Here is a 12,698-nt window from a genome sequence, read left to right as displayed (position 1 = left end):
AGAGCAGCTGTCTGTAGCTCCCCTGTGTCCTTCGCTGAGAATCTCCCCTCTGCTCAGGTGGAGCAAGCAGAGAGCTTCGCATCCAGCTTGTAAATTAGGGTGGAGATGGGAAAAAGGACGGGGTTCACTTTCTCATGAGGGCAAGGAAGAGGAGAGCACTCAGCCCCCATCCCAGCACCAGGATACTGGACCAGTATAGGTACCACTAAGGATGTCCCTGTGTCTGACAGGGTTTAGAACCCCTATGAAGGCACTCACCAGAATATAGTGCCACAGTGATTTCTAACTTTTAAAATATTTTTATTTCTATTTATTTATTTGAGAGAGAAAGAGGGAGGGAGGGAGAGAGAGAAAGAGAGAGAGAGACAGAGAGAGAGAGAGAGAGAATGGGCATGCCAGAGCCTCCAACTCCAGTCACTGCAAATGAACTCCAGATGCATGTACCCTTTTGTGCATCTGGCTTACGTGGGTTCTGGAGGATCGAATCTTGGTCCTTTGGTTTTGCAGGCAAATGCCTTAGCTGCTAAGCCATCTCTCCAGGCCACGCTACAGTTTTTTTTTTTTTTTTTTTTTTTTTGTAATTATGATCTTCCATTGGAGTGGTAGAGAGGAAACTTTAAGTATCAGGGGCCACGGTGGAGAATTTTAAACCGTATTTCACAAAGTACTCCTTCATGGAATATTAATTGTTATAGGCAAAAGCTGTTCTGTGGGAAATGGTCAGCTTAAGAAAGTTAGAAAAGGTTTATAACAGAGCTTTCAGTGTGCTCATTGCCTCAGGGTAATTCCTTGGGAGTTAGAATCCAGTTATTTTAGGCCCTGGAATTTTATATATTTTTTTAGCTGAAACTCTTGGAACACCCCTTAAGAAAGTGGACAATGATGAAAGACAAAATGAAGCGAATGCCAACAGTATTAAAAGATTTTGGTGGCCGGGCATGGTGGCTCACGCCTTTAATCCCCAGCACTCGGGAGGCAGAGGTAGGAGGATCGCCGAGAGTTCGAGGCCACCCTGAGACGACATAGTGAATTCCAGGTCAGCCTGGGCTAGAGCGAGACCCTACCTCGAAAAAAAAAACAAAAAAACAACAAAAGAGATTTTATTAAGTTCTGCCTGGTACCAATTACTGTGACAAACACAGAACAGGCAGCCGGTCCTTCCATGGAAGTAGACTGTCACGTAGAGCAGCCGAGGACAGAGCTCAGCGTGGACAGGACTACCGTACGTGCTGTGAGTCATGAGAGAGAGCAGAACTTTGGAAAAGATTCCCACCTGGTGGTGACGGTGCAGGTCAGGAAAGGACTCCCGGGAAGGGATGGTGCCAACACCGCCCCCTCTCCCCCACCGCAGGATTGTGTGATGATGGAGGACTTGAAGCACTGGTGTCATACATGATGCACCTTTACCACTCGGGTGGCTTCTGCAATGCCATGGCTTGTCTTTAGAAAGCCAGGGACCAGTAGTGCCTGTGGCCTCTTGGCCTCTGGGGTCTCTAGCCCGGGCAGTGATAAGGAAATGTGTTCTCTGGGCAGTACTGGCACTGCCAACCAGCACCGGAATTGGCATCAGTCGGTGGTGCGGGAGTGTGAAATCCTCAGACCTGGAGGCATTTGTCCTGAAGGTGGGCACCATTGGGCAGGCCTGCCAGCGAGGCCAGGTGCACGCTGTTGGATTCCTTTTGAAGTGAGTGAGGTGCCTTCCTCCCGTGCCAGCGTCTGCCCTGATTGGGTTTGACCGTGGTCCTGTTGATTAGCGACTCACCTTTCAGGCTTGCGTGGCCGAATGGCCCAGTGATGTCTCTGAGTTCCTCGCCTAAGCTGTGGGGGGGGGGTGCGGGGGGCGGGAGGGACACTGAACAAAACAGACAGGCGCGGGCAGGTGAGTTTTAAGCTTTCTCATGGCCACCTTGACTTTTGCTATTCATCGGATACCGTTCTGGCTCGCAGGAGAGCGGGCGTGGGGAGGGGAGAAGTGTTGTTGACCTGACTCCCAGCTGTGGCGCACAGCTGTGTCCTCCCGGCTGAGATCGGGCCTTGAAAAGTGAGCTTGAGTAGCTGGTGGGGTGTCCAGGTTCAAGGCCCCTGTGTGGGGTAAAGCCACTCGGCAGAGCACGCGGCGGCTCTTGTGTCGGCTGCACGGTTAACGTCTCCTCTCTCCTTTCTCCACACCGGCACCACCCCCAGGAGCGCTCCCAGGTTCGGTGCTGTGTGATCACGAACGTCCTGTGGCTCCTTTCTCCCGCCCACCCCCTCCACGTCCTGCTCTCGGTCTAGATGCCTTGTGCTTGTGGGTCATGTGGCAATTCGTGTCCGATAGTGGCCCAATCCTAACCAAACCCTGAGTCCAGTGTTTCCGTAGCGTTTGGTTCCAAGTGTTGGGAGGCCAAGGTCGCTCCTCCTGCTGTTTGCTGACCTCTCACTGATCTCTGGTTCAGGAACACTCCCGGCCCGAGTACGAGACCAAAGTCCGAGAGAAACTGCTGAAGGAGAGTGGCAAGTCGGTGGTCCAGAAGTTAGAAGCACATTCAGCGGACCACGACGATGAGGTAGGAGGCTGCATGCACGTCGCCCCGTGCCCTGTTCCTTACGCCCGTCGCTTGTCCCGTTCTTTGAGTCACCTTAATGAAGCGAGCCTGGCTGCGAGAGGGACGGGGTGGTGAGGACACAAAGTGGACCATCAGGGCAGGCAGAGGTGGCCCAGCCACTGCGTCCATCGCTGTCCTGTTGGCACCGTCAGGGCAAAGTGGATGCGCAGATGGGAGAAGAAGCCGGTTCAGGACTGGTGGTTCCTCTGGAGCCCGTGACTAAGTACCCACCATGATTCTGTTCTGCCCAGTTCTTGGCACCCCCAGTGACCACCAAGGAGAACCAAACGCGTATGCAAGGGCAAGGAGCTTTATTTCGGGCTTAAGCTTGGTCTGTTGACTTCACCAACGCAGTGGATCAGTACAAGAGCCCCGAGCAGCGGGAGGGCAGGGTTTTTATAGGTATTAGAACATAGAAGAAAGGGACGGGCACGTGATTGGTTGATTTAAACAGTGCACTCTTCTGATTGGCTTAGGATTTTGGCGGGCTGGGGCTAGGGGAATTGAACTTACCTATGACTACAGGAATGTATGGCGTAATCAGTTTCCAGTAAGTGTTAAACCCACCCTTACCAGAAAATAACTTAGACCTTGCCGGAAAACAGAAACTTAGGCCTACTGAGGACTCTGAAGCCTGTCATGGCCTCCATCTGGTTCCTGAGTCCTTCAATTCCAACCCCAGCCCTTGCTGGACACTTGCTGCACGCTAGCCACTGGTGTGTGTACTGTACCTTGTTCTCAGAGCAAATCTGTGAGGCTGGGGAAGTTGTTAGTTAACGGAAAAGTTATGTTTATAGGGGGCATCAGTGGTCGGAGGTTACACGGAATGGTGCCTGGGATCCCAGCCTGTGCGTTTTACCATTATGAAACACTGCCTTCGGAACACCCGGAGGAAATCAAGAGATCAAGCAGGAAATCCTTTAAATCAACACGGGTGTGTGTGTGTGTGTGTGTGTAAGTCTTTTCCTAAATCTGATTTCTGAAAAAAAAAAAAATCAACAAGATTGAAAATCTGTTGTTTTTCAATGTGTCTTTTCCCCACTTTGGGTACGAATTAAAATTTCATTCGGGCCACCAGAGGCAAGTTCATAGCCATCTTTACTTGGGCTCACACAGTGTTCTTTATGTGCCATTGTGCTGGGCGAAGGAAGGAGGCGATGGTGAGCTTGCTGTCCGCCGCATCCTGCCGAGCTTAAGGGTTTTTGTGATTTGTCAATACAGGTTGTTCTGAGTGGAGGCCTGTGGGTCCTCGTTGGCAGCACCTGTTTCTGAGCAGCACCCTTCCTTTAAATCAACATGGTTGTGTGTGTGTGTGTGTGTGTTTAAGTCATTTCCTAAATCTGATTTCTGAAAAAAAAAAAAAAATCAACAAGATTGAAAAATCTGTTGTTTTTCAATGTGTCTTTTCTCCATCTTGGATACGAATTGAAATTTCATTTTACTTTACGTTCTTAAAGTTGCAAATGTTCATGCTAACATGCAAATGTATGCAGGTATCAAAACAGAAGAATGTAGTGTTTTTGAGACTAGAGTTCTAGCATTGAAAAAGAGAAAAAGAAAAATCAAGACTTAAACAGGTGAGACAGAGAGAGAGAGAGAGAAAGAAGCTTGTGTTTCTTTTTTTAGAAGAGCAAATCCAGGCCCTCATGCTATTCAGAGAAATTATGAATTCATCCTTAAGAGAAACATCAGCACGGCCACCCTCACCAGGGAGCAAACATTCTGTGTTCTTTAAGAACTCCACACAATCCTCCTTGTCCACCCCACAGCAATATACAATGGATGATTTTAAGGAAATCACATGTAACTTTTTACTGACCACTGACTCATTTAATTTTAATTCCATCGACGGGAAGGCCAGGGAGCTGGAATTGCAGACATTTAGGGCTGTGGTTCAAATATAAACACGGTTTGCATATATGTGCATGATACGTCAAATAACTTTCAGGAACCATGAATAATTAAGAAACATCTGAATGCATTATGCATGATACATGTGTTTACGTTTTAGTGTTCACCGTCTATTTTCACTCCAGTGTTGAGAATGCAAAGCATCTAATGCCTTCTGGGCAGCGGGAGGAAATGACCTTCCCAGTGCACTGTGTGTAAGAGGAACACTTGAACTTGATCGTCAGGGTCCTTCTTTGCACCGTCAGTTCCCGCCGTGCAGTAAATGCTTCTGTTCTTGCTGTCGGTCTCGCAATCGATGGGTGGTGCTGGTGGAGCACAGGTTTCTCCACCCAGAGCAGATGGGAGCATGCTGGTGTGCTCTGGGGGCAGAGTCGTGGTCCATACCCACTTTGGAACATGGCTTTAGGACGCCATGGAATACTGGACATTTAGGAAAGGCACCTCGTCTGGAGAACAGACAGGGACTAAGAACCCAGGTGCTACCACACCCCAGAGGGTCACCTGGATCCTCCCCTCGCTGCTACCCTGAGGATCCCTCCATCCTCCCACCTCACTTTCCTTCTTGTCCAGTGATAAAAGGCTACCGTTTGGGGCTGGAGAGATGGCTCAGTGGTTAAGTGCTTGCCTGTGAAGCCTAAGGACCCCGGTTCGAGGCTCAGTTCCCCAGGACCCACATAAGCCCGATGCACAAGGGGGCACACGTGTCTGGAGTTCGCTTGCAGTCGCTGGAGGCCCTGGTGCTCCCATTCTCTCTCTCTTGCTTTCTCTCTCTCTCTGCTCTCTCTCTGTCTGTTGCTCTCAAATAAATAAACTACAATTTAAAAAGGCTACCATTTACTGAGGCCTGGAGCGGCACAAACGGCTTCCCAGGGACACACAGCTACTGGTGGAGGAAACAGTCATCGAATTTGGCTCTACTTATTTCCCAAGGCCCCATCACATGTAGTTTTTCTTTTGAAATTTAAGGTTAATGCAGCTCACTTTTAAACAATTTTTTAAAAAAAATTTATTTTTATTTATTTGAGAGAGAGAGAGAGAGAGAGAGAGAGAGAGAGAGAGAGAGAGAGAGAATGGGCACGCCAGGGCTTCCAGCCACTGCAAACAAACTCCAGATGCATGTGCCCCCTTGTGCATCTGGCTAACATGGGTCCTGGGGAATCGAGCCTCGAACCGGGGTCCTTAGGCTTCACAGGCAAGCGCTTAACCGCTAAACCATCTCTCCAGCCCTTAAACAATGTTTTTTAATCAAGATTTAATTCTTCTCCTTTAAAATTCAACTGGTTTGGGGCCAGGCATTGTGATGCCTACCTGTAATTCCAGCGCTTGGAAAGCTGAAGCTTAGGATGAAGAGTATAATGTCATCTCCACGGTGCCTCCATTGTGAGTTCACAGCCAACATGGGCTATATGAGACTGTCTCAACGAAACAGAACAAACAAACAAACAAAACATCAAATTTACTCTTTCCAAGGACACAAATTCAGTAGTTTTCAATACAGCCACAGATTTGTGCAGCTGTCCCCGCAATGTCACTTTAAAACATTTTTATTGTACCAAACAAAAATCGTAGAGCTGTGGATACATGTTCAGCTGCATTTCTGGCTATCATGGGCAGTACTGTTGAATGGGCATGTAGGTCACTTGGCGGGAGGTGTACCAAGCACACACAAGGCCCTGGGCTCAAGCCCTAGTACTGCATACACTGGGTGTGATGGCGCACGCCTTTAATCCCAGCACTTGGGAGGCACAGGTAGGAGGATCACCGAGAGTTTGAAGCCATCCCGAGACTACATAGTGAATTCCAGGTCAGTCTGGACCAGAGTGAGACCCTACCTTGAAAAAAAACTAAAACCAACCAACCAAACAAACAAACAGAAAAACCTAGTACTGGAGATGGCTTAGTGGTTAAGCACTTGCCTGTGAAGCCTAAGGACCCTGGTCAAGGCTCGATTCACTAGGACCCACATTAGCCAGATGCACAATGGGGGCACACGCGTCTGGAGTTCATTTGCAGTGGCTGGAGGCCCTGGTGTGCCCATTCTCTGTTTCTCTCTCTCTCTCTCTCTCTCTCTCTCTCTCTCTCTCTCTCTCTCTCACTCTATCTGCCTCTTCCTCTCTCAAATAAATAAAAATAACAAAAATAAAAACAAAAAACGCCTAGCACTTATATGAACATTCGTGTATGACTTTTGTTTGGGTAAGTTTCCATTTATATACAAGAGAAGAATTGCTACGTCATATGTTAGGTTTGTGTTCAACCTACTGAAGGACTGACATTTTACATTTCAACCAGCAATCCGTGGTTCCAATACCTCCACATCCTCCTCAACGCTTGTTACTTTTTGAGACTTTATTCATGCTAGTAATATGAAGTGGTATTTCCTTGCTACTCTTTGCATTTCCTTTCTGAATAGTCATGTGCAGCATCTGCTCGCATGCTACTGGCCATTTGGATGTCTGTTTTTAGAAATCTTTCACTCACCTGAAAAACTGCGTGAATTGTGTGTGAATTGGCCTTTTATGGACAGAGTATCAGTGGTGTTTTTTATTTTAAATATATTCTAGGCTCTAGTTCCCTATCAGATAACATAATATATAAGCATTTTTTAAAAAAAAATCTAGTTCTGTAAATTGTATTTTATTGTGCTATCATTTAAGGTACAAAAGTTTTGAAATTTTGCCGTAGTTCAATTTACCTATTTTTCCTTTTCCCCAACTGTTGTTTTAAATCATGTTTAATAAAGTGTTGTAGGACCGAAGAGATGGCTTAGTGGTTAAGGCGCTTGCCTGTGAAGCCTAAGGACCCAGGTTGGACTTTCCAGGTCACACATAAGCCAGAGACCCGGTGACGCAAGCAACGCAAGGTTGCACATGCCTACGGGGCGGCACTCAGCCCTGGGGTTCAGTTGCAGTGACTGGAGGCTCTGGCATGCCAGTTCTCTTTGTCTCACAAAAATCTTTGAATAAAGTATTGTATAACCCAATGCCATGAGAAAATTTGTAGTTCTTATGGCTAAGTTTATGATTCATTCGAGTTCATTTTGTGTGTAACTTTCATTTATTTTTCCACTTGGACGATCCAATGTGTATTTGTTGAAAAGAGTATTTTTCCAACTGAATTATCTCGGTGCTCTCGTCAAACAGTCAGCCGACGAGCGCTGGAGAGATAGCTCAGTGGTTAAGTGTCCGAGCGTTCTTCCTCAGGCAAGCCTCGGGCTCTGATGGGACCCGGGGCTGCTTGAGTTCGAATCGTACAGCACTCACGGCAGCAGCCGGGTGTGGCTCTGCGCCCCTGTGTACAGTTTGGCAGGAAGTGGAGATGAGCAAATCATCTCCGGGGCTCACATGCGGCAAGCTGCAGAATCAGCGAGAGAATCCCTAGCAATTAAAAACAGGCTGGTGGGGGGTGGGGGCGGACTCCCTCTGTCTTCCTCTGGTTGCTGCAGGTGGATGCACAAGGCTGCGTATCAGCACATACATGTGCATACACCACACACACCCCCAGACACATGCAAACAAAAACCAATGCATGTAGTTTATGCCTAGAAGTCAGCTCCATTCCATGGACCTGCATGTCTGACCATATGCCAGTAGCTTCCTGTCTTGATGGTTGAAGCTGTGTAGTAAATGCCATTGAAAATGCAAAAGGCCTATGACTTTATTTTTTTTAATATTTTATTTTTATTTTTATTTATTTATTTGAGAGCAACAGACAGAGAGAGAAAGTGGCAGAGAAAGAGAGAGAATGGGTGTGCCAGGGCCTCCAGCTACTGCAAACGAACTCCAGATGCATGCGCTCCCTTGTGCATCTGGCTAACGTGGGTCCTGGGGAAACAAGCCTCGAACCGGGGTCCTTAGGTTTCACAGGCAAGCGCTTAACTGCTAAGCCATCTCTCCAGCCCCTGTGACTTTATTTATTTTTTAATTTTTTAAAAAATTTATTTCCTTTATTTGAGAGAGAAAGAGGCAGAGAGGGAGGGAGAGATAGAAAATAGGCATGCCAGGGCTTTCAGCCACTGTAAATGAATTCCAGAAACATGCCCTACCTTGTTTATCTGGCTAGCGTAGGTCCTGGGGAATCAACCTGGGTCCTTTGGCTTCACAGGCAAACGCCTTAACCACCAAGCCATTTCTTCAGCCTGACTTTCTTTTTTCAAATTGTTTTGACAATTGTGGGCACATTGCATTCCCATATGAATTTCATGGTCAACCTGTGAATAGCTTTAAAACAATCAATAAAGCAAAAGGGGGGGGGAAGGTGAGAATCTGATAAGATCGAGTTGAGTCTATCAACTTGGGGAGCACTGCCATCTTCTTTAAAACGTTTTAAGCCAAAGGACCCAGGTTCGATTCCCCAGGACCCACATAAGCCAGATGCACAAGGTGGCGCACGCGTCTGGAGTTCGTTTGCAGCAGCTGGAGGCCCTGGCGTGCTCATTCTCTCTTTCAAATAAATGAATAAATAAAATAAATTATTTAAAAAACTTTTTATGGACAACCTCCACACATACAGACAAATGCCATCCTCATAATCCCCTCCACCCCCTCTCCGTTCCCCCTTCTGAATCTCCCCTTCACGTAGTCCCTTCTTTCCAGCGAGTCTCTCTTCTATCTTGGTATGTTTTCCCTTCTATTATGCAAGCTTTGTAGCCTCAGCCACTGTGAGATCGTGAGTACCATGGCCGCTCTGTGTCTGGAGGACAGCATTGCAAAACACTCTGCCCCTTCCCTTGACTCAGGTTTTTTTCTGCCATCTCTTCTGCCATGGTCCCCAGGCCTGGGAAAGGGTGCTCGAGATTTCTCACTTAGAGAACTGCCATCCTAACAGTAGTTGACCTCTGGTCTATGAACATGGTATGGTTTGAAATTTACTTCGTATATATATTTTTTTTTCTACAATATTTTTAGTTTCTGGTGCATACCTCTTAACACCTTTTGTTATGCTAATAGATAATTGTTTTGTTCTTTTTGATGCTATTCTAAATGGGATTATTTTATTCATTTTAATTTTTGGATTATCCATCTTTTATGGCATTAATTTGAATATTCTTATTATACTTTGGATTTTTTTTTGAGGCAGGGTCTGACTCTAGCCCAGGCTAACCTAGAACTCAATCTGTAGCAGAGGCTGGACTTGAACTCATTGAGATTCGCTGACCTTAGCTTTCTGAGTGTTGGGATTAAAGGGGTAACCACAATGGCCAGCCGATTTGAGTATTTTTATATGAACTCTTTAAAAAATATGTACATATTTATTTATGAGCAAGATAGAGAGAGAAAGAGAGAGAGAGAGGGAGAGAGAGAGAAAATGGGCATGCCAGGACCTCTAGCGATGCAAACAAATTCTAGACTCATGTACCACCTTGTGCATCTGGCTTTGTGGGTGGTACTGGGAAATCAAACCTGGATCCTCAGGCTTTACAGGCAAGTACCTTAATCACTGAGCCATCTCTCCAGCCTTTATATGTGCTTCTAATGACTTTTAAGGATGTTGGCATGGGGGAAATGTCAATGATAGTTAATATTTGTGGAGTGCTCATTATGTAGAAGGCTTTACAGTTATTATTTTATTTGTGTCTCGGAGCCCTTCTAGTGATTTACAGATGAGAAAACTGAAGTCCACAGAGGAAAGTCATTTGCTTAGTCTGATATGCGGCTGAGCCAGGGTGTGTGCCAGGCAGGCAGACTCAAAAGCAGGGCTTGGGACAGGGGAGGTGGCTCAGAGAATATGATGCTTGCCAGCAAAGCCTAACAACCTGGGCTTGATTCCCCAGAACCCACATAAAGGTAGATGCACAAAGAGGCACATGCATATAGAGTTTACAGTGGCTAGAGGCCCTAATGCACCAATGCTTTCTCTCTTTCTCTGCTTATGAATAAATAAATAAATAATACATAATGTAAATTATACACACACACATGCCCATACATACATATTTTTTAAAAAAATTTTTGGTTTATTTTTATTTATTTATTTGAGAAATGCCAGGGCCTCCAGTCATTGCAAACGAACTCCAGACATGTGCGCCCCCTTGTGCATCTGGCTTACATGGGTCCTGGAGAGTCGAACCGTTATCCTTTGGCTGTGCAGTCAAACGCCTTAACCGCTAAGCCATCTCTCCAGCCTGAGGCTGGAACTTTTAATAACAAAACAGGTCAGGTCTGTTTTCCTGGTCAGAAGGAATCTTCGCTAGGATGGTCTATCCAGAGCAAGTTTAGAGGTTTGATGAAGTCCTTACTCCCAGCATAATCTTTTCCTCTGCTCGTATAAGTTGGTTGAAATTAAGGCAAGAAGCCAGAGGTGAATGGCACCACTGAGAAGTTGAGCTGATCTTTGCCTGTCATCCCTCTGGCGCGGGTCCCAGCCCTTTCTAATTCAAGCCCCATGCCTCTTTTTCTTCTATAAGATTTGTATTAGGGTATTTCTAGGAAAAGCTCATTCCATGTAGAGCAATGAACTAACTACAGAGAATCTCACAAATGGGATACTGAGGCAAGGATGGGTTACCAGTCAGGAGTGGAGGCCACAAAGGGAGGCGATGCACCCAGAACCCAGAGCCAGCGCCACCAGCAGGGCACTGGAACCCTGGAGGCAGAGGCCTCTCTGCAGACAGAGCCTGAGGTGGGCTGAGAGTTGGGAAGGAATAGCCCAAATCCCGCAGCCCCCTGCCCTCCAGACTGCCAACGGCGCCTGCCATTCGAAAAACAAATCCAGAGGTCAAGGTGATGAGCTACTCTGGGGACTGTGGCTCTCAGGGGTCAGTCCTCTGCAGCTGGGAACAGGAGAAGCGACGGCAAAGAGTGGCTCTGAGAACGGCGGCAGAGGATTGGCACGAAGGTCCACAGACAGCTCAGTCTGAGTGCAGAATCCGTTCGCCACAGATCCAGTGCCCAGGGGCTCCTGTTTGGGCGGACGGCTGAGAGATGGCTGAGACGCGGGGATAAAAACAAACACAAACACACACACAAAAAAAACCTGGAGAAAAGCCTGAGCTTATATGCTGACATGAATAAAGACGTCGAGGAGAGAGACGTTGGGACTAGAAGTGAGGTCAGGTAACTGGAGCCTTCAAAAGAAGAGCCGAAGGCTGGAGAAGTCGCTTAGCGAAGCCAAAGGACCCAGGTTCGATTCCCCAGGACCCATGTAAGCCAGATGCACAAGGTGGGGGGTTACATGTGTCTGGAATTCGTTTGCAGTGGCTGGAGGCCCTGGCATGCCTATTCTGTCTCTCTGTGTGTGTCTCTCTTCTATCTCTTTCTCTCTCTCTGATTGCAAATAAATAAAATAAAATAAAATAAAATGAAATAAAATAAGATAAAAGAGCCCACCATATTTCTGCCAAGATTCAAAGAGCCCAAAACAAGCTGAGAGTGGGGTGGGAACTGTTGGTTTTTCCTAAGAGGCAATTTACTAAAAGGACTCTAAGACCAAGTCCCATTGGATGAGTCCTCGGGGTTACCTCACGGATCTTGTGGTCACCCAAATATTCACTCAGCCCTGGCGAGTCCCCCAGCCCTGCCTGGCACGGCTCATGATGCTCCGGTTTGTGAATGTTTTATGGGGAGTGTCAAGGCCGAGGGGACCCGTGCCAGCATGAGGCCCGTGGATAGGTGGGTGGTAATTTACTGCTCCCTGTGCCGCCCTGGGGACAACTATTTCAAAAGAACACTCATCTAAAGTGAAGGCCCTGAAACATGTACCACAGATGCCTGTGGCACACACAACAAAGGAGAGCGTGCGGTAAATTATGGGAAAGTGTAGAGCCCGTGACAGGGCCAGGGCAAGAGCAGCGGGAGGCCAGGAGCCCGGGGGCTGCAGGGGAGGAGGGAGGCTCCGGCGGCAGGATGGAGGGTCCCGTCTGAGACTCACTGTGGGTCGTGGAGGACTTGGGCCATCTTTCCCCTCAAGCTTTTGGTGGATTGTGAGGAGGTAGAGCCAAGTTCCCCAGGGCGCTCTTTTGAAAGCACTAAACGACTTACTGACCACGTGAGGATCAAGAATAGAATTCTCAGGCTCTTCTTGGGGAAGGGGGCGGGCGGGTCCAGAAGCTTTCTCGTTGGTGAAGAGACCATCTGGGGCCACAGAAAAGACCTCTGTGTCAAAGCTTGCCATTTTGAGGAGCAACGGTAGATCTTTCCCTCTGCACTTGTCCCTGAGGTCTGTCCTCACCTGTCAGATCTGAGTGTCAGGTGGACTGTCGTC

General features: G+C 47.4%; 1 protein-coding gene across 2 annotated transcripts in view; it reads left to right on the top strand.

Moving 5' to 3' along the window:
- Ano2 (anoctamin 2) overlaps positions 1 to 12,698 on the top strand; it is a 382,845-nt gene that overhangs the window by 222,291 nt on the left and 147,856 nt on the right. For both annotated transcript variants that reach the window (XM_045139660.1, XM_045139661.1), the window contains one exon: positions 2,436 to 2,546. In XM_045139660.1, the coding sequence (XP_044995595.1) occupies positions 2,436 to 2,546 (111 nt within the window). The remainder of the gene's footprint in view (positions 1 to 2,435; positions 2,547 to 12,698) is intronic.

Source organism: Jaculus jaculus, chromosome 23, assembly GCF_020740685.1.
Source record: "Jaculus jaculus isolate mJacJac1 chromosome 23, mJacJac1.mat.Y.cur, whole genome shotgun sequence".
NCBI classification, from domain to species: domain Eukaryota; kingdom Metazoa; phylum Chordata; class Mammalia; order Rodentia; family Dipodidae; genus Jaculus; species Jaculus jaculus.
The sequence above is the reverse complement of the archived record's forward strand: the minus strand, read 5'-3'. Positions and strand labels throughout refer to the sequence as shown.